Source organism: Nelumbo lutea, chromosome 1 (assembly GCF_056320005.1).
Source record: "Nelumbo lutea isolate HS-2025 chromosome 1, American lotus-T2T, whole genome shotgun sequence".
Classification (NCBI taxonomy): domain Eukaryota; kingdom Viridiplantae; phylum Streptophyta; class Magnoliopsida; order Proteales; family Nelumbonaceae; genus Nelumbo; species Nelumbo lutea.
In genome coordinates, this window is record NC_142684.1 from 90752673 (window position 1) to 90778718 (window position 26046).

The following is a 26046-nucleotide window of genomic DNA, read 5'->3' on the forward strand; positions in this document are numbered from 1 at the left end:
TGACTTATTCACCCATTGGACTCTAATTGTTAACCATCTAACTTTTTTCATAAAATCCCTATACCTCCAAGTAACTAAATCTGGGTTTAGCAACCAACCCATAATCACCTTAGAGTCCCCTTCAACGGTTCAACCAATAATTTCTCTACCCCAAATTGATAAACAATCTGAATTCCTTGTACATCATCCAACAACTCAGCCCTTGTAGAATAACCTACCCCAAGTTGGTTGGATTACAGGGCATTGAAACATGAGAAACTAATAAATGGCTCTAATCATCATATAAAATTATTTTACACTAAAATACGTTTAAAATAGTAAATATCATAACCTAGAAAATCTAGTGAAAGTGTGAAACATATATCTTTGGTCAAGTTAACATTTCAAAGAAGAATTCGGCATGCTGAAAACGGTTTTGGTTGCTGGTTTGTTTGTCTGATAGCAACATTAGTGCTGCTTCTCTTCTCTTATTATTTCTTATTGGGTACCTGTAAAGGGTGATGATGGGCAAAAGCTTATAACTTTGTACTATTTGATTAAGTCTGGTTTTTCATCCGGCCATAACTTTGTACTATTTGATTAAGTTGGTGTGAAGTTTATATTGATTTGGGGTAATTTTTTGAAATCTATGTATCAGCCTTACCCCTCCATCTATGTATCAATATATTATTTTATTGATAAAATATCTATTTATACATATATCAATACATGTATATACACACACAACATGGTTTTAAAACAGAATTATTATTTTTTTCTTGTTTGGAGATTGGAGAACAAATTTTGTGCGCAACTTCATTAGATTCTCTATGAGTGAATGAGAGTGCACAGTCAACAATGAAAGACATCAAACTTCTACAATCATCCGCAATAGGATAGATGCACCACGACAGATTGTTTCTAGTCAACAGAAGTTGAACCAAGGAGAGAATCACTTTCAAAATCTAGTTAATCCAATTTCTAGGGCAAAACAAAGGGCATAACACTTTGCAATTCAGGGGAAAGAAGAGGTAGATTAATTGCTAGGGTGGCAATTTTCAATTCAACCTGTTGATCCCACCCAACCCATCCATTTTCAATCGTGGGTTGGTTAACCAAACAAGGCATCAATTAATGGGTTGGGTGATTGGGCATTGATAAAATTTGGTGGAACATTTGTTCATCCCGCTCTCTGTCTCTCTTCCAACCCTAATCCAAGGTTAAAGAGATGGCTACAAAAACTCTTGACAATCTCATACTTCTCTAACCAATCGAGGGCTGGCTTGTTGGTGTGTTAGCTGGTTTGTTTCAGTGTTGGTATAGAATCGGATCTCACAATCAGCACTTTGGGAAAATGGGGTCAAGGGGAAAGTTATTAATGGTGCATGGCACACGGAATACAAAAAAAAATCTCATACTTCTCTTTTTCTCCCTCCTCTCTCTTCTTATTATAAAAAACTCTAATCTGAATCCCAACCAACACAAATTTAGATTTAGTAGTGATGGATTTTCCATCTTGCTTAATTAGTATTTTAATTTTACTTCTTAGTAATTACCGAGAAGATTGTGCATTACTATCTTGCTTAGGATTGGATCAGGGTTGGTGATGCATTTTCCAATTCAGAAATTCTTTTGACGCCTGGAGATGCAATCTGCCTTGTTTTTGGTATTATTGATTTTATTTTTTTATTTTTACTTTTTACCTAATGACAACTTCTTTAGTGAGTACAACCTGAAATTCCAAAGAGTTGTTTATGCTCTACTTTCCTTTGCATGGTTTTTGTATTCTCAATGGAAACACTTTCAAGCACAATTATCTTGACACAGTCCTCGACCTGCTACAAATTAAGGCATTTTGGAACGGTGTGGACTAGACCATCTAGGAGAGGCGAGGTGTTCTATCCATTAGTCTTTGATGAGTTTCTTTAACAGCACATTAATCTTTGACTAATGTAGGCGTTCTATCCATTTTGTAGGGGTGATTTGGCTTTGCAAAAATGATACAGTTGCCCAGAAAGGCTTCCCTTCATAGATATGATAGTTTTCTAACCTTGTACTCATTAGAGAATGAAAGAGCATCAAGAATTGACTACAAAAGGGTTGTAAGATCCATCAATTTGTAAGGACGCAAATTGGCTGATAGGCACTAGTGGGGAAGTATGTTCTCAACTTGGCGATGATGTCTATGGGTGAGGATTGGATTTGTTCATGGAGCTTATCCAATGGTGCAAAGTGATAAGGATAGGAAGAGTCTGATTACAACTGATAAGGATAGGAAGAGTTTGATTACAAGCCAATCAAATAAATCACAGTCGAATAGATAACCAAAGTTATCTTTATCTCTCTGTAAAGTTTATCCTGTACAGTTGTTAATTTTATCTGTACCTGTAATCTGTAAACACTACAGCTTATATATATATACACTCAACTCAAATTATTATTGTGAGTTCATTCCCAGAAATTCAGTTTCCGTTTCATGGTATCAGAGCTAGGCTTCACCATGTCAAGCTCGACTTCAACATTCCCCACTGCAACCCGGTCAACTAGCACTATAGTGAATCTGAATCTCCCATCTACGGTAAGTCATTTGGTTTCTGTTAAGTTAGATCACACTAACTATCTGTTGTGAAAATCTCAATTTATTGTTGTGCTCAAAGGTTTTAAAGTTATGAGTTATATAAATGGAACCATTACCCCACCCATGAAGATTATTGCTGAGAATAGTCAAAGTGTTGACAATCCTGATTTCAAAGGAACAACATGATCAACACCTTTTGAGTTGGATCCTCTCCTCTCTTACTAAAGGAGTTTTACCCCAGGTAATAGGGTATATTACTTCAAAGAGCACATGGGATGCACTTGCTTGCCTGTTTGTTTCAAAATCACAGGCACGTATTATGCAACTCAGGTTTGAGTTGATTCATCTAAAGAAAACAAATTTATCTATGGTGGATTATCTACAAAAAAGCTAGGCTAATATCTGATAATATAACCGTTGTTGGAGAGTCAATTTCAGACTCTAAATTAATACAACTGTCCTACGTGGGCTTGGCCCAAATTATGAGTCTTTGGTCACTCCATTGCTGTTGCGTGCTAGTGAGTACACATTTGATGATATTCAAGCTTTACTCATTAACCACAAACTTCGGTTGGAACACACTCGGACTCTATTTGAATCTTTTCAACCACAAGATAATATGGTTGTTTATAAATGTTATCAGACTATTAGGATTGATGACTACAGAAACAAAAAAAAAAAAAAAAGACTTCTCATGGAAAGGGTAAGAAGTCGAATCCCTTTCAAGGAGTCAAATGCCAAATATGTCACAAGCTAAACCATATAGCCTACAAGTGTAGAGCCAGGTTTGACAAAGATTTTCATCTAGAAAAGAGCTCTCCTACTATATATACTGCTTCTACAGGGCCAATGATTGACAACAGTTGGTATCCAGATTCAGGTGCTAGTCATCATATGACAGCCGATCTTGCCAACTTGCACTTGCAATTTGAATACTCTAGACCATAACAAATCATTATTGGAAATGGAGAAGGTTTGTCAATTAAACGCACTAGGTCTGCTATTATTTCTTCACCATCACATTCCTTTGTTCTGAAAGATATTCTTCATGTACCTAAGATTTGCAAAAACTTGTTGTCTATATCTAAATTTGCTAAAGCTAACAGTTGTTATTTTGAGTTTGATTCAGAAAAATTCTTTGTGAAGGATCAACAGACAAGAAAAATCATGCTGGAGGGGTGTAGCAAAAATGGTATCTATGAGTTACAGGCAGGAGCAAGTAAAGTATCTAATCCAAGTTCTTCTCTCTCAACATTCCTATGTGTCAGAACTTTGATGAATAAATGGCATGAGTGGTTGGGCCATTGTGCACCTTGCGTTGTGAGGCATATTCTCAACTCCAGCTCGTTGTAGGTATCTACAAATAAAAGAATATATTTTTGTCATGCGTGTCATCTTTGCAAAAGCCACAAGTTACCTTTTTTTAGTTAGTGAGTCCTTATACAATGCTCCTTTTGGCTTACTATTTTGTGATATTTGGGGAGCATCTCCTATAACTTCAGTCCATGCATTTAACTACTATATTCTCTTTGTTGATGCTCATTCTAGATATTAATGGATTTTTCCACTTGTTAAGAAATCAAATGCTATTGACACCTTTGTTAAATTTAAATTGCAAGTTGAAAATCATTTCAATACCAAGATTAAATTCATTCAAACAAATGGAGGAGGAGAGTTTGTCAAATTTAAATCTTTTCTGAATCAATGTGGCATCTTGCATCATTTCTCTTGTCCTCACACCTAGGAACAAAATGGGCGTGTTGAGAGACACCATATACAAATAGTTGAAATGGGCATAACTTTACTAGAGAAATTTGGTGTCCCAAAGAATTATTAGTGGGAAGCATTTGACTTCTGTTTTCATTGCTAATCGACTTTGTATAGAAGTTCTTGCTATGAAATCTCCTTGGGAGATATTATATAATACTAAACCTGATTATAGCATGTTGAAAGTGTTTGGTTGCACCTGTTATCCTCTTCTCCGACCTTACAACAGGAATAAACTTGAAGTTTGTTTTGTTGCTTGTGTATGTATGGGTTATCCTGAGGGCTATAGTGGGTACAAATGTCTCCATCTCTCTATAGGTAGAGTTTTTATTTCATGACATGTTCAATTTGATGAAAATACATTTCCCTTCAAGTCCCATTGTGCAACCTCAGTTGCTTCTAACTCTTCTTCATCGGTAAAGGGTTTTACCACATCTATTGGACCTCCTCCTATTGTTGAAGCTTCACTATGTGATAGTGTATTATCCTCTCCTATTATGGATGACTATAATTCAGTTGCTTCTTCAATTTCAAGTGATAATGTTTCTTCTGCCATTGTTGCCACACCATCAAGTTCTGCTAGTTTTCATTTTAAAGATACTTATTCTTCTAAGATTGGAAGTGTTGCTCCTACTTCACCGATTGAGGTTGCTATTGAAAGTGTTGCCTTTATTCCACAACTTGTAACCAATGTACACCCTATGATTACTCATGGGAAGGCTAGTATTTATAAACCCAAAGTTTATTTTGCCTCTCATCACCCACTAGAATTCGATGATGATGACCTGTTTCAATCAAGCCAACAGAAGTGCTCAGTGGCGGAATGCCATGTTAGCAGAAATTGATGCCCTTTAGCAAAATGGAACTTGGACTCTTGTTCCTCGCACTGATGATATGAATCTCATTGGGTGTAAGTAGGTTTTCAAAACCAAGAGAAACCTAGATGGCTCTATCAACCATTATAAAGCATGACTTGTGGCCCAAGGTTACAATCAACGACCTGGGATTGACTTTACTGAAACATTCAGTCTAGTTATAAAGCCAACTACTATACGCATTGTTCTTACTATTGCTTTGTCCAAGAGTTGGACTATGAAGCATCTTGATATTCAAAATGCATTTCTTCATAGAGATCTTGAAGAAAATGTTTATATGAAGCAACCTCCAAGCTTTATTGATCAAAAGTTTCCTACTCATATATGCCATTTACATAGGGCTCTTTATGGGATAAAACAAGCTCATCGGGCTTGGTTTCAAAAGCTTAGTACATTCTTACTTCAGGCTGGTTTTAAGGCATCAATAGCAGATACTTCCTTGTTTAGAGTTACATCTCCTTCATGTGTTATGTTTATACCCATCTATGTCGATGACATTATTATCACTGGTTTAGACTTTACTATTCTATCAAATCTTATTGCTACCATGAGCACCTCCTTTGCCGTTAAGGACTTGGGTTCTTTACATTTTTTTCTTGGTGTTGAAGTGGTTTACAGCTCCAACAGCATCATTTTGTCTTAGAGACAATATATAGTAAATCTTCTTCAAAAAGCTCACATGGATGGCGCAAAACCTTATGTAACTCCCATGGCATCCACTTGTAAACTTCAACAACACACTGGAAATGCTCTTCCAGATCCCTCTTTATATAGGAGCATCATAGGTGCTTTGTAGTACTTAACCATAACCCGTCCTAACATAGCCTTTTTTGTCCACAAGGTATGTCAATACATGCATGCTCCTACTACTGAGCATTGGAATGCATTCAAGCACATACTCAGATATTTGAAGCACACTATTAATTATGGGTTTTGTTTGATTGTTGCTCCTTTTGCCTCTCTTCGCCTTCATGCATTCTCATATGCTAATTGGGCAAGTTTTTTGTATTTACCTAGGCCCTAATTTGATCTCATGGTCCTCTAAAAAGCATGCTACCATTTCTCGGTCTAGCATTGAATTTGAATATCAAAGCATAGCCTGTGCTACTTCAGAATTACTTTGGCTCCAATTCCTTCTTCGTGAATTTGTTATTCTTCCTATTTCTCCTCGGGTCCTCTAGTGTGATAATCTTGGTGCGACATACTTAACTACAAATCCTATTTTCCATGCTTGCACCATGCATATAGAGATCGATTACCACTTTGTTTGGGAGAAAGTTGCTCGCAAGGCCTTAGATGTTCGCTTCATCTCTAATGCAGATCAACCAGCAAACATTTTTACTAAACCATTAAGTTCTTCCTAATTTTCTTTCTTGAGGAACAAGCTGATGGTGCATCCTCTCCCCATCTGCTTGCGGGGGGCTGATAAAAATAGGAAGAATCTGATTACAAGTCAATCAAGAAAGTCACAGTCGAATAGATAACCAAAGCTATCTTTATCTCTCTGTAAAGCTTATCCTATATAGCTGTTAATTTTATCTATAACTATAATCTGTACACACTACAGCTTATATATATATATATATATATATATATATATATATATATATATATATATATATATATATATATATATATATATATATATATTGTTTTAATGATAGTTGCTAGAACCATTGAAGAAAGATCTAGTATATGGGTTGGGTACTTATCTTTTCAGGGTTGATACCAACTTGAGCAGCAAACAAAATTGCTCTTGAAAAGGAGCAATGAAAGAAAAGATGATGAAGGGATTCTTCACCATGGGTGCAAAAAACATAACACAACTCTGCGGAGGAGAGCCATTTCTTGCTTTTGTCCTTTGTGAGCAATCTATCCCAATATATTTTAATTTCCACGTGAACAGTAGGACTTGTATGGAATTTTTAATTTCCATAGTAATTTCTATATGGGTTTGTCTAAGACTAATTCTTGCATTTGTCCTTTGAGATGATTGTGTGCTCTCCCAACCCTATTGGTTTCCATATGGGTTTGTCTAAGACTAATTCTAAATTGGGTGTGAGGGCAAGAACATGGGGTATTGAATTGGGATCCAAAACCTGGCCCACTTTTTCCTCATTCCATGAGCCATTTAACTTCAATTGATCCCTGACCTTGATGTCATATGAAATGGGATAGTTGGGATTAGGAGCTGGGGTGCCTCAATTTAATGTGGAAACCCAATGGTCATTGAAAACCAATGTTTGAACCATCCTTTATTAGCCAAATGATGTTGGGCTTAATTTCACGAAGGAGTGATTGAGCCTATCTCCACCATGGAGAACTTCTGCAGTTTTTGGAAGAGAATGGTCCAGAATTTGGATAGTATTTTCTTTTCATTTGACTACTCTATAGACTATTAGGAAATGCAAGAAGTCTCAGAATGCTAAAGACAGCCTTGTTCATGAGTCCATTATTCCTAAGGCTTAGCCCACCCACACCACATGATTTGGGAAAGCAGAACCACTTTCAAGAGATGGTGTGCCTCGAGTACTTCTGATGTGAATCCCACCAGAAATCCCCTTTGTTTTTATCCAAGAACTGGTGTATGCTGCCTGGTAGAATGGCTGATGGCATCTGATATATGGGGATAGATTGCACAAGTGGTTTGATGAATGTGGTGTGGCCAGCTTGTGAGAGAAGACTTGAACTCCAAGCTTTGAGTTTAGTGGTCATTTTATCTTTCAGTTCCCTATAGGAGATTGTATTCATCTCTTGCAGGCCTATTACTATTCTCACACCCAAATATTTTGAACCCATCCACGGTTGTTTTACCTTTAGTAAGTGACTGATGAATTTCCTATGTTGACTGAGGCACATTGCTACTAAAGGCAATTGAGGATTTATTGGTGTTCATTTTCTGCAAAGAGATTAGAGAGTGATTCCAAGTACGGTAGAACTTTGTTAAGTTCTTTGATTTGATCGAGCTCTGCTTTGCAGAAGAGGACGCAATCATTTACAAATATAAGGTGAGTGGTTGTGGGGCTCTCTCTGGTGAACTTAATACCTTCAAAGAGCCGGTTGGCCAAGGTTTGTAGGAATAATTGTGATAAAACCTCCATTCCAATAATGAAAACATAGGGGGAGAGTGGGTCCCCTTGTTTAAGACCTCTATTGAGACAAAAATGCATGTGGGCTTCCCCCTGATCTTGAATGAGAAAGCTGAAGTGGTAATGCACTAAGAGATTAGATTGCACCATAGGGAAATTCATGCGCTTAAGCACTTTAGTAATGAAATTCCAATCTATGTGGTCAAAAGCTTTTGATATGTCTAACTTCAAGGCAATGTAACGTTTCCCCTTTTTGTGATTTCATTTGATTTAGAATTTCCTTCACTAATAGGGTGTTGTTAGTGATTTTCCTATTTTTGAGGAAGCCAGTTGACTGAAAGGAGGAGATCAGCTCTCGTAAAATTGGCTGTACTTTGGAGATTAGCCCTTTTGAGATGATTTTATAACTCTCCTTGCATAAATTGATGGGCCCCAAGTTTTATGTGGGGTTAATTGTTTCACCACAGAGAGGATCTCTTCTGCTGTTGGGGGGAGTAGGAGAGATTGGACTTGTTCATTTGTGATCCTAGGAAGGTTCCGCTGAATAAGTGATGCTGTGTTAAAATGTTTCCTCTACCTCCCCTATGTTTTCCATTTTTATCATTGCTTAGGTCTAAAACTTGTTTGGTGCAACGACTGAACAAAGCTCCCTGAGTCACTCAGTCAAGTTTCTGGGTGACGCATCTATCCATGTTAGACCTTCAAATTTCAACTTTGTTACCTGTTGGCTGGCGTTTTTCGTTACTTAATTTCAGGGAAAATCGTCCAAAGTCTGTAGAAGGGTAGATGATTCTCTATCATGGACCTCGATCTCCATTCCTGCATGCGCCTGTTGCAATCCTGCAGCACCCTCCGATCGATCCAGCAAGGCCAACAGCTCCACGTCCTCCTGCTCAAAAGGGGTCTACTTGATACTACTCTTTCCATTGGAAATTGCGTACTACAAATGTATATGAGGTGTGGCACCCCGAGTGACTAGCCCTGAGTGACTCAGGGCCCCAAGTTTTATGTGGGTTTAATTGTTTCACCACAGAGAGGATCTCTTCTGCTGTTGGGGGGAGTAGGAGAGATTGGACTTGTTCATTTGTGATCCTAGGAAGGTTCCGCTGAACAAGTGATGCTGTGTTAAAATGTTTCCTCTACCTCCCCTATGTTTTCCATTTTTATCATTGCTTAGGTCTAGAACTTGTTTGGTGCAATGACTGAACAAAGCTCCCTGAGTCACTCAGTCAAGTTTCTGGGTGACGCATCTATCCATGTTAGACCTTCAAATTTCAACTTTGTTACCTGTTGGCTGGCGTTTTTCGTTACTTAATTTCAGGGAAAATCGTCCAAAGTCTGTAGAAGGGTAGATGATTCTCTATCATGGACCTCGATCTCCATTCCTGCATGCGCCTGTTGCAATCCTGCAGCACCCTCCGATCGATCCAGCAAGGCCAACAGCTCCACGTCCTCCTGCTCAAAAGGGGTCTACTTGATACTACTCTTTTCATTGGAAATTGCGTACTACAAATGTATACGAGGTGTGGCACCCCGAATGCGGCGCGGTGTTTATTCGACGAGATGCCTCAAAGAAACTCTTTCTCGTGGAATACCATGATTGACGCCTACTTGAAATCTGGAAACAAGAAAAACTCACTTGAGCTTTTCAATTCCATGCCGCATAAGAACGAATTTTCATGGAATACAGTTATCTCGAGTTTCTCCAAATCAGGGGATCTTCAGGTTGCTAGACGATTGTTTGATGAAATGCCGGTGAAAAATGGGCTTGCCTGGAATTGTATAATTCATGGGTACGTTCGCTTTGGCTTCCCCGAAGAAGCTCTGGCGTTGTTCAAGGATTTGAGTTCGGATCCTGCTGAACCATCACGGAGTGATACCTTCATACTGGCTACAGTCATCGGTGCCTGTGCTAATTTGGCAGCTCTAGATTGCGGCAAGCAAATTCATACCTGTGTCATCGTTAGTGGAGTGGATTTTGATACGGTGCTCGGAAGCTCGCTTGTTAACATGTACTGCAAGTGTGGAGATTTGGACAGTGCAAATCACGTTTTAAATTCAATGCAGGAACCAGATGATTATTCCCTCTCGGCATTGATTTCCGGATATGCCAACTGTGGCCGGTTGATTGACGCAAGAAGAATTTTTGATAGAAGATTTAGCCCATGTGTTGTTCTATGGAACTCCATGATTGCTGGATATGTTACCAATAATGAAGTAGGGGAAGCACTGGAGCTCTTCAACAGGATGCAAGAACAAAGAATCCAAGGAGACACCTCTACTATTGTTAGTGTTTTGACTGCCTGTTCTAGCAAGGCTTTTATTAAAACTGGCAAACAAATGCATGCTTATGCTTTCAAAGCTGGGGTTGTTAATGACATTATTGTTTCTAGTGTCCTTGTTGACATGTACTCCAAGTGTGGAAGACCCAATGATGCCTGCAAATTTTTTTCTCAGCTGAGAGATTATGACACAGTTTTACTTAATTCTATGATCACCGTGTACTCCAACTGTGGAAGAATTGAAGATGCTAGAATGATCTTTGATACAATGCCAAGTAGGAGCCTGATCTCATGGAACTCAATGATTGTGGGTTATAGTCAGAATGGTTTTCCTCTAGAAGCATTGCATCTTTTCTGCAAGATGCATGAGCTGGATTTGAGAATGGATGAGGTTAGCCTTGCTAGTGTAATTAGTGCTTGTGCTAGCATCTCTTCTCTAGGATTTGGCAAGCAAATCTTTGCTCGAGTTATTGTCACTGGCCTTGAGTCCAATCAGATCATCTCTACCTCCCTCATTGATCTCTATTGCAAGTGTGGTAACATTAAAGATGGACGGAAATTGTTTGATCAGATGGTGAAATCTGATGAAGTCCCATGGAACTCAATGCTGGTTGGTTATGCTACAAATGGTTATGGACTTGAAGCATTGAAGTTGTTCGATGAGATGAGACATGTGGGTGTTGATCCAAACAATGTCACCTTTACTGGTGTATTGTCTGCCTGCAACCATTGTGGATTAGTCAGTGAAGGAGAGAGATGGTTTTATACAATGAAAGAAGATTATCATATTGAGCCAGAGATTGAACATTACTCATGCATGATTGATCTGTTTGCTCGTGTTGGTTTTCTTGTAGAGGCAACGAATCTAATCAACTGCATGCCATTTGAGGCAGATGCAAGCATGTGGTCCTCAGTTTTGAGGGGCTGTATGGCTCATGGAAACGAGACTCTTGGGAGGAAGGTAGCAGAACATATTATCGAGCTTGATCCTGAGAGTTCAACAGCTTATGTACAGTTATCTGGCTTATATGCCACTTGTGGGGACTGGGAAAGTTGTGCACAAATTAGAAAGACTATGAAGGATAGGAAAATCAGAAAAAATCCTGGTTACAGTTGGATTGATTATTGAACAGAAAGGTTTGATTGATGCATATATGGTCAGTGGTGTTAGTGATAACTTCATATAATTCTTGTCTGTTGGTGGCACTTGTCTTCTGCTAGCTACAATTCCATCTACCTCAACCACAACTGCGTTGCTTCTTTTTCCAAACCCGTTTCCTTCATGAGCTGCCTTAGTTGATGGGCACTATCTCATTTATTCACAGTGACATAGATGTTTGACATTAGGACATATCTTGCAGTATTCTAGGCTCTAGTTCAAAGTGAGCTTCTACTGATTCTGTGGACCTGGCAAGTACTTCTGCATCATGTCTTCTGCATGGAGAGCAGGACATTCAAATACACTCCTTGGTTATTAAAACAGGCCCAAGTCTGATGCAAATCATCAGTTGCTTGCTTATGGACATGTACAATAAATCTGGGTTAGTGCACCTTGCGATGAAAGTCTTTGCTAAAATGGGATACCAGTTACCAGATACTTGGTACCATGGAGTAACATTCATTGGTTTTGCTCAAAATGGATGTGAGTTTGAAGAATTATAATAACTATTTGAAGAGCTATGGGAGTGGTCCAAAATCAGATGAAATAACATTGTCTGGGCTTCCAATGGCTATCAACAATGGAGGTTTTGTCAATGAAGGAATGTATTTATTTTTCTCTATGGAGGAGAAATATGATACTATTCGCAGTGCTTGTATGGTAAACATGATGGGCCAAGTAGGTAAAACGCAAAGGAGCAATGGATGTTATAGAAACAATACCTCCTGAACCTAATGCTTCTATTTGGGGGTTATTTCGTTGAGCCTGTGCAAGCTTGGAGGCCTGAAACTCATGATAAGAGAGGGTTCTGGAGTTGGAACAATTCCTTTCACTTCATTACTTGATCTTAGGCTGTATATATGGGGCAAAGGACAAACGGGTATGGCTCAAGTGAGGAAGACCAAGAAAGAGAGGTCTGAGGGAGGTGAGTTACCTCCTTCAACTCCACAGCACCACTTTGACAATGGTACCATAATCTTGGCTCTCTCCAAATATCTATATCATAAATAGAAGCAGTCAAACCTAAAAGATAGGAATATGTAGTTTTTACAAATAGTGGATCACAAAGACAAATCAGGGATGGACCTAACCTGATATGCCAAGAAACTTTAAGTCCAAAGCCCAGATATGGTGAAGTCTGTGCAGATAGCACATAAATCCTGCATGGAAAGATCTTCAAGATACAATGAAGAAAACTCCAAGCAATAACACATGCACTAGTGCATGCAGAGACAGCTGGAGTTGCACAAAAGAAATGTACAAAACAGAAAGATCCTTCAAGAACCCAAAAAACCTATTCTTCTGACTTTCTTAGGTGTATTAGAGAGGAATCTTGTTGCCGTTATTCTATTAAATGGATTATCTGAAGATCAAGAAAGGATGCAGCAGCAAGAACATGGAATGCATTAAGCTTTGGATGGTGTCCATAAAGATATGCCAAGGCCATTTGCAATGGCCTCTCCATTAACATTGTCATCATCAACATGCAAGGTTACAACTGGTGCATTAGCTTCTTTCCACGAACCATGAAGCATATTCCTGCCATTCACATTATATGGCAGCAAAAGAATGGGAACTCATAGAAACAGCAGTTCATCAAATTAGACTACCACTAGAAACTTGCACGGGCAAACACATCCTGAGTGCTTGTCTGAAAAATTGGAAACAAAAAATTATCAAAGAGATATCAGTTTATCCATGTAAAATATATGCATATATTGATTTTTCAGCTAAGGTATATATAGGTTTTTAGCTAAGAACAAGTTCATAGCAGAATATGAAAATGGAGCAAACCCCATACGTAAAATCCACTTGGAGCTCTCCACCTCCTCTATGCTCTAAAGAAAACAGAAGGCAGGGACCATAGTGAAGTATGGCATCCTTGTTATCAAAAGCATAGTAGTCAGTTTTACATCCTTAAATTAGTTAGGATTACCCATGGCAAAGAAATTCCATTATCTTGGTCCTTCCATTACTTCAAAATCTTAAGCTTATCTTCAGAAATATGTCTTACATTCTTTTCATGTACCTTGGAAAGGGACCATTTTCCAAAGAATCTGATCTATAGTGCCTAATACACAAAATCCTCAAACTTCAAACTTTTCCACAACTGCATTCAAAAAAAAAAAGAAAAAAAAAAACATTATATTTAGTATAAGGAAAATCCTGCCAAACATTTTGGAGGAATGCTAGAGTGATATTTTTCCATCCAAACATTTTGGAGGAATGCTAGAGGTTTTCTTTTCATTTTTTTATTTGTGTTGGATATGAATACAATATACAACAACCAAGTGGAACATTGTGTAAGTTCAATTGGGTCTTTCATAACAGAAAACCTTATAGATGTGTGACACCTGATGTATGCTGCACTCGTGCCCAATACGAAATGAAAACTTATGCTACTTGCACTCTTCAATTCATTGGTTAACCTTGGAGAAGTAATTGAGCATAGAAATGAATCAATATTCTAGATTAATCCCTTCCTTTCTAGTCAACTTTTCAACCAAGAAGTCAAATGCATAGCAGTTGTTGAATTGATCTTTGGACCTTAGGCTCGGAGAGCCACTTGTAGTCCACTCAGCTCGGCGATCATGGGTAATATTGCCTTAAGTTGACAATGTTTCATGCCCGAGGTACTTGTTTCCCTTCCAGGGTCTCGAGCTCATGCGTTCCTTCCCCAAGCACCCGCTTTACTCGGTAGGGTCCTTCCCAATTTGGCCCGAGCTTACCAACGCCGAACTCAGGCATTATACTTTTACGAAGAATCAGGTCTGTGACACGGAGGTTCCACTTCTTGACCCTGGCATTATAGTACCGAGCTACTCTCTACTGATAGGCTGCAATCCTTATATATGCGAGGTCCCGTACCTCATCAAGTAGGTCTAGGTTGGTGCATAGCTCATCTTCATTTGCCTTGTCATTGTACACTTCTAGATGTAGCGTGGGGACCTCGATCTCGGCTGGGATGACTGCTTCAGTGCCGTGAGGTTGAAGGGGGTCTCGCCTGTAGTAGTCTTCACCGTGGTCCGTTAAGCCCATAATACATTGGGCAGCTCGTCTGCCCATAGTCCCTTAGCTCGGTCCAGGCATGCCTTTAGTCCATGGAGGATGGCTCTGTTCGTGACTTCCGCTTGACCGTTTGCTTGAGGGTGTGCCACTAAGGTAAAGTTCTATTGAATTCCCATGTCTTGGCACCAATTCTGGAATTTAATGTCCTCAAAACTACTTACCGTTGTCAGAGATCAGTATATGAGGTAGTCTGAAATGACACACTATGTTCTTTTAGAAGAAATTCTACACATTTCGCATTGTGATTGTTACGAGAGGTTCAGCTTCTACCCACTTAGTGAAATAATCAACTACCACCACTAAGAACCTCCTCTGCCCTATCGCTGGTGGAAACAGTCCGAGTATATCGGTCCCCCATTGTGTGAAAGGCCACTGACTATGAGATACTTAAAATCGGTAGCAGGCTGATGGTGGATGTTAGCGTGCTTCTGGCACTTGCCACATCTTCTGACGAGCTCGATCGCATCTGCCTTCATCGTTGGCTAGTAGTATCCCTGTCATAGTGTTTTCTGGGAGAGGGCCCTTCCCCCCAAGTGTCTGCCGCACAGGCCCTCATGAGTGTCGTAGAGCACGAGCTCAGCCTCGGAAGGTCGCAAGCAACACAAATAGGGGAGCGTGTAAGATCTCCGGTACGGTCGTTCGTCTATTATGACATATTTGGCCGCCTGACGCTCTACCCTTCTGGTGGCATTACGGTATGTAGGGAGGGTCCCGTGCAGCAGGAAGCTCACGAGCGGATCGATCCAGCTCGGCTCAGCTTGCACGATAGGAGCGACCTCCTCTGCTCCCCCGAGAATGCTAGACCGAGGCAGGTTCTCTATGTACACGGTTCTCATGGTATTTGCTTGATGAAGTGTGACTGGAAGTTGAGCAGAGCCTCTCTTACTTTGGCTAAGTAGGCGATCATGGCTAACTCGCGAGCTTCGTATTCACCTATAACTTGGTTGACCACGAGCTGAGAATCATTGCAGATAACGATATGCTTGGCTTTCACTTCGTTTGCTAGAGCTAGTCCGGCTATCAATGCCTCGTACTCCGCTTCATTGTTGGATGCCGCAAACTCGAAGCGTAGCGCATACTCCAATTTCATGCCGCTTGGCCCATATAAAACGATTCCAGCTCCACTGCCCTACTGGTTTGATGAGCCATCTACGTGAAGGATCTAGGGTTCCTCATCCCAGCTTGGACTCGATCTCACTGGGAGAGAAGCTGCACTGGTTGCTACCTCACGGTGCTTGAACCCGACTGGCCAGGGAACCTCGGGCTTGACCGGCCTGGGGACTTCGAAGCTGAAAGTGCATTCCGCGAAAAGTCGGCTAAGGCTTGGACTTTGATAGCAGTTCACAGTTTGTACTAGAGATCATACTCACTGAGTTTGATGGCCCACTTCGTCAACCTACAAGAGACCTTGGGCTTGAGACTTGCCTCATAGGCTTGTTGGTGAGGACGATGACAGTATGAGCTTGAAAGTACGGATGAAACTTTCGAGCTGCAATAACTAGCGCGTATGCCAATTTTTCAATCTCTGAGTACCTCGTCTCTGCTCCCTGCAATACTTTGCTAACATAGTAAATAGGTCGTTGGACCCGATCTACCTCTTTTATTAGTACCAAACTGACCACCTCGTCACTCGCCAAGAGGTACAGCTCCAAAATATCACCCTCCTTGGGTCGGGTTAAGACCGGGATACTGACGAGGTTCCTTCTGAGCTGGTCGAACACGAGCTGGCACTCTTCGGTCCATTTAAAACCTTTACTTTTAATTGCCTTGAAGAAAGGTAGGCAGCGATCTGCCGATTTGAACATGAAGCAGCTTAGAGCGGCTATGCGGCCATTCAACCTCTGAACCTCCTTCAATTTCCAGGGTGGTCTGATATCTAGGATAGCCTTAATTTTGTCCAGGTTGGCCTTAATGCCTCACCGGTTAACGATGTACCCTAGGAATTTACCCGAGGTAACACCGAATGCACATTTGTTCTGGTTTAGTTTCATATTGAACTTACACAAATTTTCAAAAACGGAGTGCAAATATTTTACTAAATCATTTCAAAACTGGGTATTGGCGACCATGTCATCGACATAACATTCTATTTTCTTGCCGATCAATGGCTCAAACAACTTATTTACAAGTCTTTGAAAGGTAGCCCCAGCATTTTTTAGTCCAAAAGGCATGACCTTGTAATAGTATAGGCCTAGCTCAGTTATAAAAGTTGTTTTTTCTTCGTCGGCATGATCCATCTAATCTGGTTATAGCCCGAGTAGGCATCCAAGAAGCTCAGCAACTCGCTCCTTGAGGTTGCATCCACTAGGCGGTCAATCTTGGGGAGCGGGAAGCAATCCTTCGGGCAAGCTCGATTTAGGTCGGTATAATCGACGCACATGCGCCATTTACAGTTAGCCTTCTTTACCAGGATTGGGTTGGCTACCCAACTCGGGTAATGGACTTCTCTGATGAAGTCGGCTGCGAGGAGCTTCCCAACCTCCTCGTCAACTGCTCTCCAGTGCTCCGGGGCTAAGTTGCGTTTCTTGTGTCTAACGGGCCTAACTACAGGATCAATATTCAGCCTGTGAATTATGATGCTTGGGTCTATGACGGGCATCTCTGCCATGGACCATGCAAAAACATCTAAATTTTGAAGTAGAAAACTTACCAGTTGAGATTGCAGGGGCTCCTAGACTGAGGCGTCGATCTATAGTGTCCGAGTCGGGTCCTCTACCAAAGTTGGAATGGAGATAGTCTGTTCCATGGGCGTAGCTCACTCCTCGCATTGCTTCGTAGGTCACTTCAGTTCGAGGTCGTCAACCACCTTGGCTTTCCCTTTGAGGGCGACGACATAGTACTTGCGAGACTCAAGCTGGTCGTCTCATGCAACCCCAACTCCGAAGTCCCTGGGGAACTTCATTGCCAAATAATAAGTGGAGACCACAACACATAGGGCATGGGTGATTGGCCAATTTACTATGGCGTTGTACGAGGAAGGAGTTGCGACCACAAAGAAGTCATGATTGAGCCTCACTATTTTAGGCCAGGTGCCGACTTCCACAGGTACTATAACTCTTCCCAATGGTCTGACTTCCTCACCACTGAAGCCTACCAAGTGAGTATTTGCGGGCTTCAGGTCACTCTCTTGGAGCTCGAGCTTGTCGAACGCTACTTCGAAAAGAATGTCCGCCGAGATGCCAGAGTCGACGAGGACATGCCTAACTTCGAAGTCTTTAATCTTTACCTTTATGACGAGCGCGTCATCAGGGGGGTAGTGGACCCTACATGTGCCGTCCTCTACAAAGAAGATTGGGTCTTCCATCCTTGGCCGCTTCGAGGGATTTTGTTCTTCCCTTGCGGCCTCGCAAGCTGATGTCCGAGCTACAGTCGTGGTGCAGCCTGCGATGATCGACCCTCCGACGATCACATGGATAGTCCCCCGAACTGGTCTCTCTTCCGGGGGCTACTTCTACGGCTGCTCTGCTTGCCTGTTGCTGAATTCGAGAGCATCCCTACTCTGCTCCCCCTGCCGACCTGTTTTATTACTATTATTGTTCTGTACAAAATTTCTCAAGTATTCACGACAGATGAGCTCATCTATTTCATCGTGGAGGTTTTTACAACTCTCGGTACTATGATCGTGGTCTTTATGGAAACTACAATACAAATTCTTATTTCTTACATTAGGGTCCCCTTTCAGCCGGGGTGGCTACTTAACATACGGGGCATCTTTAATCGCCATAAGGATCTCGGCCCACTTCGCATTTAGGAGTGTGTAGTCTGTCCTTTCTGCTGTTTGAGGTTGGAAAGGCTGACTTGGCTTTGCCCCCCGAGCTGGGTCTTTCTTCTTCTTGCTATACCCTTGGATCGAGGACCTACCTTCCCTTTTCCTTTTCTCGGGCACACTTTCATTTTTCTGGTTGATCTCCTCCTCCATCCCTATAAACCGATCCGCGAGCTTGAGGAACTTGGTCACAGTCTTGGCCTACTGATTAACGACCATGTGCTACTTGAATTCTTTATGCGTGATGCCTCTCTTGGCCATGGTGAGTCAAACTACGGGGCCCAAATCAGGTATCTGCAAACAAGCATCATTGAACCGCTTGATATAACTCCGAATGGACTCCCCTTGCCTTTGGACTATACCAAGGAGGCTCTCCTGGGTTCTCGGGCACCACTTGCTGGTGACAACGTGAGAAGTGAAGACTTGCATGAACTGGGCCCAACTTTTTATTGATCTGGGCACGAGATTTTGGTACCATGTGCGGGCCACTCCTTTGAAGGTGGTGAAGAAATCCATGCACATGCAAGACTCACTTGCCCTTGCCAGGTGCATCTGTGACTGGAAGGCATCAACATGGTCATTTGTATCGAAGGATCTGTCATACTTATCCAAGGGAGGAAGCTTGAAGTCCTTTGACATAGGGACGACAAGAAGCTCTGGAGATAGAGGGGACGAAACTAAAAGGAGGGGAGTGGCTTTTAATTCACCCGAGCTTACCTCTTCCTTACCCTTGAGCTCGGGCAGATTGTGAGTGGCGGCGGTTCGGAGAGCAAGGCGGCGCCTCTGCTGCTTCTTTGCTGGCTTGGCATTGGTACTGCTTGCTTCTATGTTGCCGAGATCGATAGGCCCAAGGAGGGGCTCGGATGGCTGCTCATAGCTGTGAATTGAGGGGACTTGCCTATAGTCCGCGGCCAGGGCCTCGAACTGGTTTTCAACGAGTGGAAGGTCAAACTATGAATGCTGAGGGGACGTGGGTCTAACTGGCTGAGAAGCCCCCGACCTGACTATAGGCTACGAGGCAGGGATAGTTGGTCTCTCCTTCCTATCGTGGGATGAGACCTGACTATAGGCTGCATTGCACCAGGTCTTCAAGCTAGTTTTGGCTGGTCATCGGAGGAACAACAAAGGGTTCAGTGAAGGTCGTTCCAACCGTGAAAGGGAGTAGAGCGTTCACGGGTGCCATTGTCTAAGGCACATTCAGGATGGGAACTCCATCCGCAAAGAGGGCGATGGTGAACTGTCCAATGCACACCGTTGGGACCTGGAGTTGCCCCCTGGCTGCGTTCATTTTTGCACTGCGTAAGGCATTGCTGGAAGAAGCCATGGGAACTGAAGTCTTACTGAAAGTTTTTGGTGTTTGCTGGAGGAAGGCTTTTTGAAGCGATTCCCACAGACGGCGCCAAATGATGTAACGCGATCCTGTCACTCCTAGCTGGCAACGACTTTGCTCCTAGCTGGCAACGATCAGCACCTGAGAAGGAGAAGAGAATGAAGGATTCCCGAGGAGCTCAGCCGGAGGAACACTCCAATGCTTAAGTTAGAACTCTGAGAGACCTGTAGAAAATGCAGAAAGAGCTAAGAGTGCAGATAGTGCAAGATTGATTTGATTCAATTTGATTCACTTACCTCTACCCCTTGGAAATTGGGGCCTTTAAATACTGATGTCTTGTCAAATCCGACGTAACTGTCTCTGGCCCTTTGTCGCAGTCGTTATTCGCCAGGGCTGCGCAGGTAATCGTTGCAGGGTACTGCCCAATCATGTGAAAGATGTGACCCAGAAAGGACAAACACGCCGCCACCTATCGAGAAACGTGGACCCAAGCCGCCGGTGGTGGTAGAGGCTACGCCATCAGTCAGAAGACGTGGGTGTAGTCTGGCGAGTACGGTCTTGTCAGATAAGAAGCTTTCAGAAAACGTCGCGTAGCTTAATAGCGAGTTGCCTTGTAGCGAACTATCCCATAGCGAGTTGCCTTGTAGAGAGCTACCGGAGGCGTCCCGAGGTGATTCCGCCTAAGGTCTTCGAGAAGGCCCTCTTGCCTAAGGATTGGAGCGAGCTGACTGTCCTAGCTCACAAGCTGGGATAGACTTAGCTTGGAGCGTTCCCTTTCAGTCATACCAGCGCGTTTGAGCTCGCGTTGTAGCGAGCTGACCCGCGAAGGCTGTAGTGAGCTCATTGCACCGAATAGCCAGGCTGTCACGTTGTGCTGTCACTTATGTCGAGTCACGTCCATGTGTCGCCTACTCAGGAGGTTAGGTCAATTCACCCTCCATCAGTAGGAAAATAATTAAATCATTTTGGGCCAAATGGATTAAACCGTGCTTCCATGATTAAATAATTATTAGAAATTAAAAATAGATAAAATGAAAAAATAGAAATTAAAAAAATTGGGAACATTTTTAACAGACATATTAAACAATAATAAGTATGTTAAATAAGAAATGTTTTTATTAATAATGAAAATGGAATATAAAATTTAAAACCAATTGAAAATAATATTTTTACTATTCTCTCTCACTAAATCCTATATTCAAAATATATTTTTCTCATCATTAAATTCTTGTAACTAAATCCACAATATTAATTTTAATAGTATAAAAATAAATATTTTGAAAAGCAATTTGAAAACAAAACCATTTTGTTCCCTCACGGTGGTGGGCAAGAAATTTGACCATTTGGGGTCAAATGGATTAATAAATAATGTCATAATTAAATAATAAAAAATTAAAATAAATAACTATGAAATGTAAGAAGTATTTTTATTAATGATGAAAATGGAAAGCCAATTTCAAAATCTACCTAAAAATTAAATGATGTCATAGTCAAATAATAAAATTTTTAATAATAGAAATACAAAGAATCACAAAAAAAAAGATAAGAGAAAATTTTGGGTACATATATAAATATCTAATGTTATATATTTATAAAAAATAAAATATTGGGTACATCTCTAATATTGTACATTCATTATATTGAACAAAAATAAGTTTTATACATAATAAATAATTTTATCAATGATGGAAATGTAATACAAAATTTAATGTCAACCTAGAAGTTAAACAATTTTCTTTTAGATGGTGGGTTAGTGGTTTGAGTAAAATGATATCATAGGCAAACAAAAATTAAGTGTGACAAGTAAAAAATATTTTATATAATATAAATGAAATATATAATTTAAAGGAAAAATTATAGTCAAAGTCGGTTGTACATTTAAAATTAGGTTGCAGGTTAGTCCAAAAACCAGCCAAGCTTTGAAAACCGGCTCTACATTTCAAATTATAAACCCCCCCGCCATTTCATCATAGGCTTATGTGGTTGTTGCCAACATGGGACTCTTATTCCATGTTGGACACAGCAGATAACCTATATCGAAAATAGGTTTTAAGTTTCTCTCCCACTTTCTCTATCTCTCGATCTCCCTCCTTTCTCTCTCACTCTCACAATCATCTCTCGATCTCCCACTCCCTCAGTCTCTCCCACTCTCTTTGCTTTGGTCTGTAGCCAAATCAAAACCTCCCTCTCTATTGTTCTCCCTCAATCTTTCTCATTCTTCTCTCTCACTCTCCCTCTTGGTCAAAATCTCATTCTCCCTCATGTTCTTTTATACAATCTAATTAGTACCATATAAGTGTGTAAGAAAATAAGAAAATAAAAAAAAATGAGAGAGGGAGAGGGAGAAAAATTGAGGGAGAATGATAGAAATTAAGAGATGAGAGATCGACCGAGAAAGAGAATGAAAAAGATTGAGGGAGAATGATAAGTAGAGAGAGAGAATGAATGAATTGGACATAGAGAATGTAAATGTAGAAACCAAAAACGATTTTTATTTATTTTCAAATCACATAGTCGTTGAGAAGATAAAGATGACTGTGAGTAAAAGAGTGTAAGGGAGATTGAGAGAGATAGAGAAAGAAATTAAAAACCTTTTTTTATTTTTTCAATCACCCAACATTAAAGGGTAATTTCAATATAAGTTTTTTATTGTGTCCAATATGGATTAAGAGTCTCATGTTGGCAATAGTCACATAACCCTCCGATGACATGGTGAGGGTTTTTATAACTTGAAATATAGAGTCGTTTGTTAGAATTTTGTTGGTTTATGGACCAACTTGTAACCAAATTTTAAATGTACAGCCGATTCCAACTATAATTTTCTCTAATTTAAAACTAATCCAAAAGCAATGCTATTTCTTATCTAGATGGTGGGTCAATGATCCAATTTTTCAAAAAAATGCATGTCATAATTGAATAATAAATATTTAAGTTTATTTTTAATCATATTGTTACTTTTTTTAATTTTCAATTTCTATCTTAACTATGATATATCTAATATTCAAGTAATTAATATGAAGAAAAATTTCTCACATGCAACACATGTGTTTAATTACTAGTAATGGATAAAAATTGAATTAATCAACCAAGGTATATCAATCAATATATTCTCTTTCTATTTTTTGCCCTTTATCCAAAATGAATTTCTTAACCAATACTTAAAATTATCATTGGATAATGTAGGTTGTCTTAGGCATACCTAAATGGAGTTGCCCAATTCATTGACTTTACCATCACTAATTCATCCCGTAATGGTTGTATCCGATGTTCGTGCAATAGATGTAATAATTGCTTTTGTGTTAAAGATAGGATGTCCGTGTAATAAATGTAATACACCAATTGAACATTTCATGGGGAATATAGGTTTTCTGTCATTCTTGATGATTCAACCTCATGTGATGACATGCATGGATTATTGCATGATGCATTCGTATTTTCAAATTTGGGAGATGAGACGAGGCAGAGCATAGACCTAGATATGGACGTGATGCAGAATTTGAGAAGTTTTTTAAGTTTCTTGAACTTGTTAATCGGGAATTATATTCACGTTTTAAGAAATTTATCAAATTGTCGTTCATTGTTTGATTATATCATATAAAGTGTCTTTCTAGATGGAGCAATAAAGTTTTTACAATGTTGGTAGACTTGTTAAAGGAGACACTCCCTGTTGGTGAAATACTACTAATATCCTTCTATGAAACTAGGAAGATTATTGTTGAATTGGAACTAAAATACAGAAAATTTGATGTCTATAAAAATGATTGTATATTGTATTGGAAGGATGATGCTAATGATCAATCATGTTCTAAGTGTGGGGATTCCAGGTGGGAAATGGCTGAGAATTTAAATGGTGGGATAAGATCTCCTTCAAAGAATATAAAAAAAAAAAAAATCCAGAGAAGACAATACACCATTTTCCATTAATACCAAGGCTTCATAAGTTATTCACGTTGCTGAGGAGGGCTACACCAAAGATGGGGTGTTGAGGCATCTTGCTGACTCCCCAACTTGGAAGACATTTTACAATTAAGATCAAAATTTTGCTTTAAATAGTCGTAATGTGAGACTTGGGTTGACATCAGATGGTTTTAATCCATTTAGGACAATGAGCATTAATCATAGCAAATAGCCTATTGTTTTAATGATATATAATTTTCCACCGTGGTTGTGCATGAACCGATCGTATTTCATCTTGTCTTTACTTATTTCTGATCACTTTAGTCTAGGTAATAACATTGGTGTATACTTACAACCAGGTAGATGAGCTAAAGGAATTATGAAAAGTTGGAGTAGACACATGATTCTTTAAGTAAAGAAAATTTTCAATTACATGTGGTAGTAATATGAATTATTAGTAATTTCCTAGATATATTGCTTTATCTGGATGGAACACTAAAGGTTACTATTCTTGTCCTTGTTGCAATAAAGTTGTCGATGATTGCATGGGTCATCGACGATTCCTCCCATTTGATAAAACATAAGAGATTTTTCAGTGACAATGACGAATTTCGTGATGCACCAATTACATGGGTCTGAGGTTCTAGCTTATTTGGATGGTATTAATGTTTACATTTGAGAAAGGAATTGATAAAACAACTAAAAAAAAGGAAAAGGCTTGATGACAATTTTGTTAATTGTCATTAGGATGATAGTCCTAAATTGCCAGATGCTCTTTGTCATCAGCTAGTGTTAGATGAAATGCATGTAAGTTGTGTAGGTAGGTAGGTATTAGGAATAAGGAAAATTGGTCAACTAATTAAGTGGAACTAATTTGATATTTCAATACTGCATGTAGTTGGTGTTATTGGGGGACTTTGGTATTGGAAAAGGCTATATTATTCTTCGCTTTGTCCGTGGACAGTTTGATCCAAATTCCAAGGTAAGAACCAACTAGTCTATCTTATTCCATCCAAGTGGGTTGTTTGCAGGTGTCCTATTCTCTACACTGCTCTACGTAGGGCCATCCTTTCTATTAAATAATTAAGCTTTCACTTTTCCTTCACCACCTACTTCATTTTTGTCACAAACAATAGCTTTGCATGATTCTACCACTGTAAAATTTGAAATTTGGGACACTGCAGGCTAGGAAAGGTATTTCATGATAATCTCATGGCCTAAATCCATAATTTTGAATGGAATGAATATTTCAATCCTTTGACATGCAAACCTAAGGTGTTACTCGTTTTAAAATATATGGCTCCCCCTAAGATTGTCAATGGGTTGGGTCTAGGCTGGGTCAGGGTAGACTTGGTTCCAAATTGATTAGGAATTGAGGCACCCAGACCTTAGGGTGTGAAGCAATAGGCCCTAAACTGGCCCGACTATTAATCTTGACTAGGTTATTACTGACAAGCCTTTAGCTTGGAATTTTTGGCACGCACGCACACATATAGATATACATATCTATAAAGTTCTCAAATACGCTATTTGGCACCCCTTTACGAGGAGTGGTTGTTTTAGTTGTTGTATATGATATAATAAGTCATAAGTCATTCAATAAAGCTCAGTACTGGGTTAAGGTTAAGGTATCTCTGGTGATTTAGGTTATATCTTATTGAGTTTCTTGATTATCCCTATTTGATATATGAAGTATTTATTTGTTTTTCGAATGGCCAAAAAACCCCTATTATCTCTGTCTGCTAAGTGCTTAATTGGATTCAAATGAGGTAATGCAAATAGCTTATATGTACCAATATGGCAACATACAATCTCCATGATAGTGCATCATTACACCAATTTTTCCAAATAAATAAAGCATGGAATTTAGTTCTTGTTCCTTGAAGGAAATTGACAATAAAAGGATAGAAGTTAGAAGTTATAATTTACCACTTTTTGTCTATCATGTATAGGGTTTGATAATGCATATGCAGTGTTTAACCACTGTATGTATCCATATGAAATTTCCTAAAACATGTGGATGAATTCAGCACATGTCAAGTTAACTGTGAGTTGGGAACATGTATTTGGCCATGTCTCATATTGTTATTTTTCTCTTATCAAAATATTGGTTAGTTTTATGAGTTAAAGTTTGCTTTCTGACTAATTACACATGTATTTTCAGATATTTCCTACAACGAAAAGAGGTGTGAGGCCAGTACAGGTTGTTAAGAAATGTATTTTAAGATATTTTTAGATATTTTCTACAACAAGAC

At 39.8% G+C, this 26046-nt stretch overlaps 1 protein-coding gene across 1 annotated transcript; it reads left to right on the top strand.

Annotated features, from left to right (window-relative positions):
• The first annotated feature begins 8435 nt into the window (after nt 1-8435).
• LOC148876084 (Pentatricopeptide repeat (PPR) superfamily protein) lies at nt 8436-12502 on the top strand. Its single transcript, XM_088942173.1, has one exon. The coding sequence runs from the start codon at nt 9654-9656 to the stop codon at nt 11697-11699; it is 2046 nt and encodes a 681-aa protein (XP_088798299.1). The 5' UTR covers nt 8436-9653; the 3' UTR covers nt 11700-12502.
• Nucleotides 12503-26046: the final 13544 nt, after the last annotated feature.

Coding starts and splice junctions, on each gene's coding strand:
- LOC148876084 (XM_088942173.1), top strand. CDS start 9,654: ATGGACCTCGATCTCCATTCCTGCATGCGCCTGTTGCAATCCTGCAGC.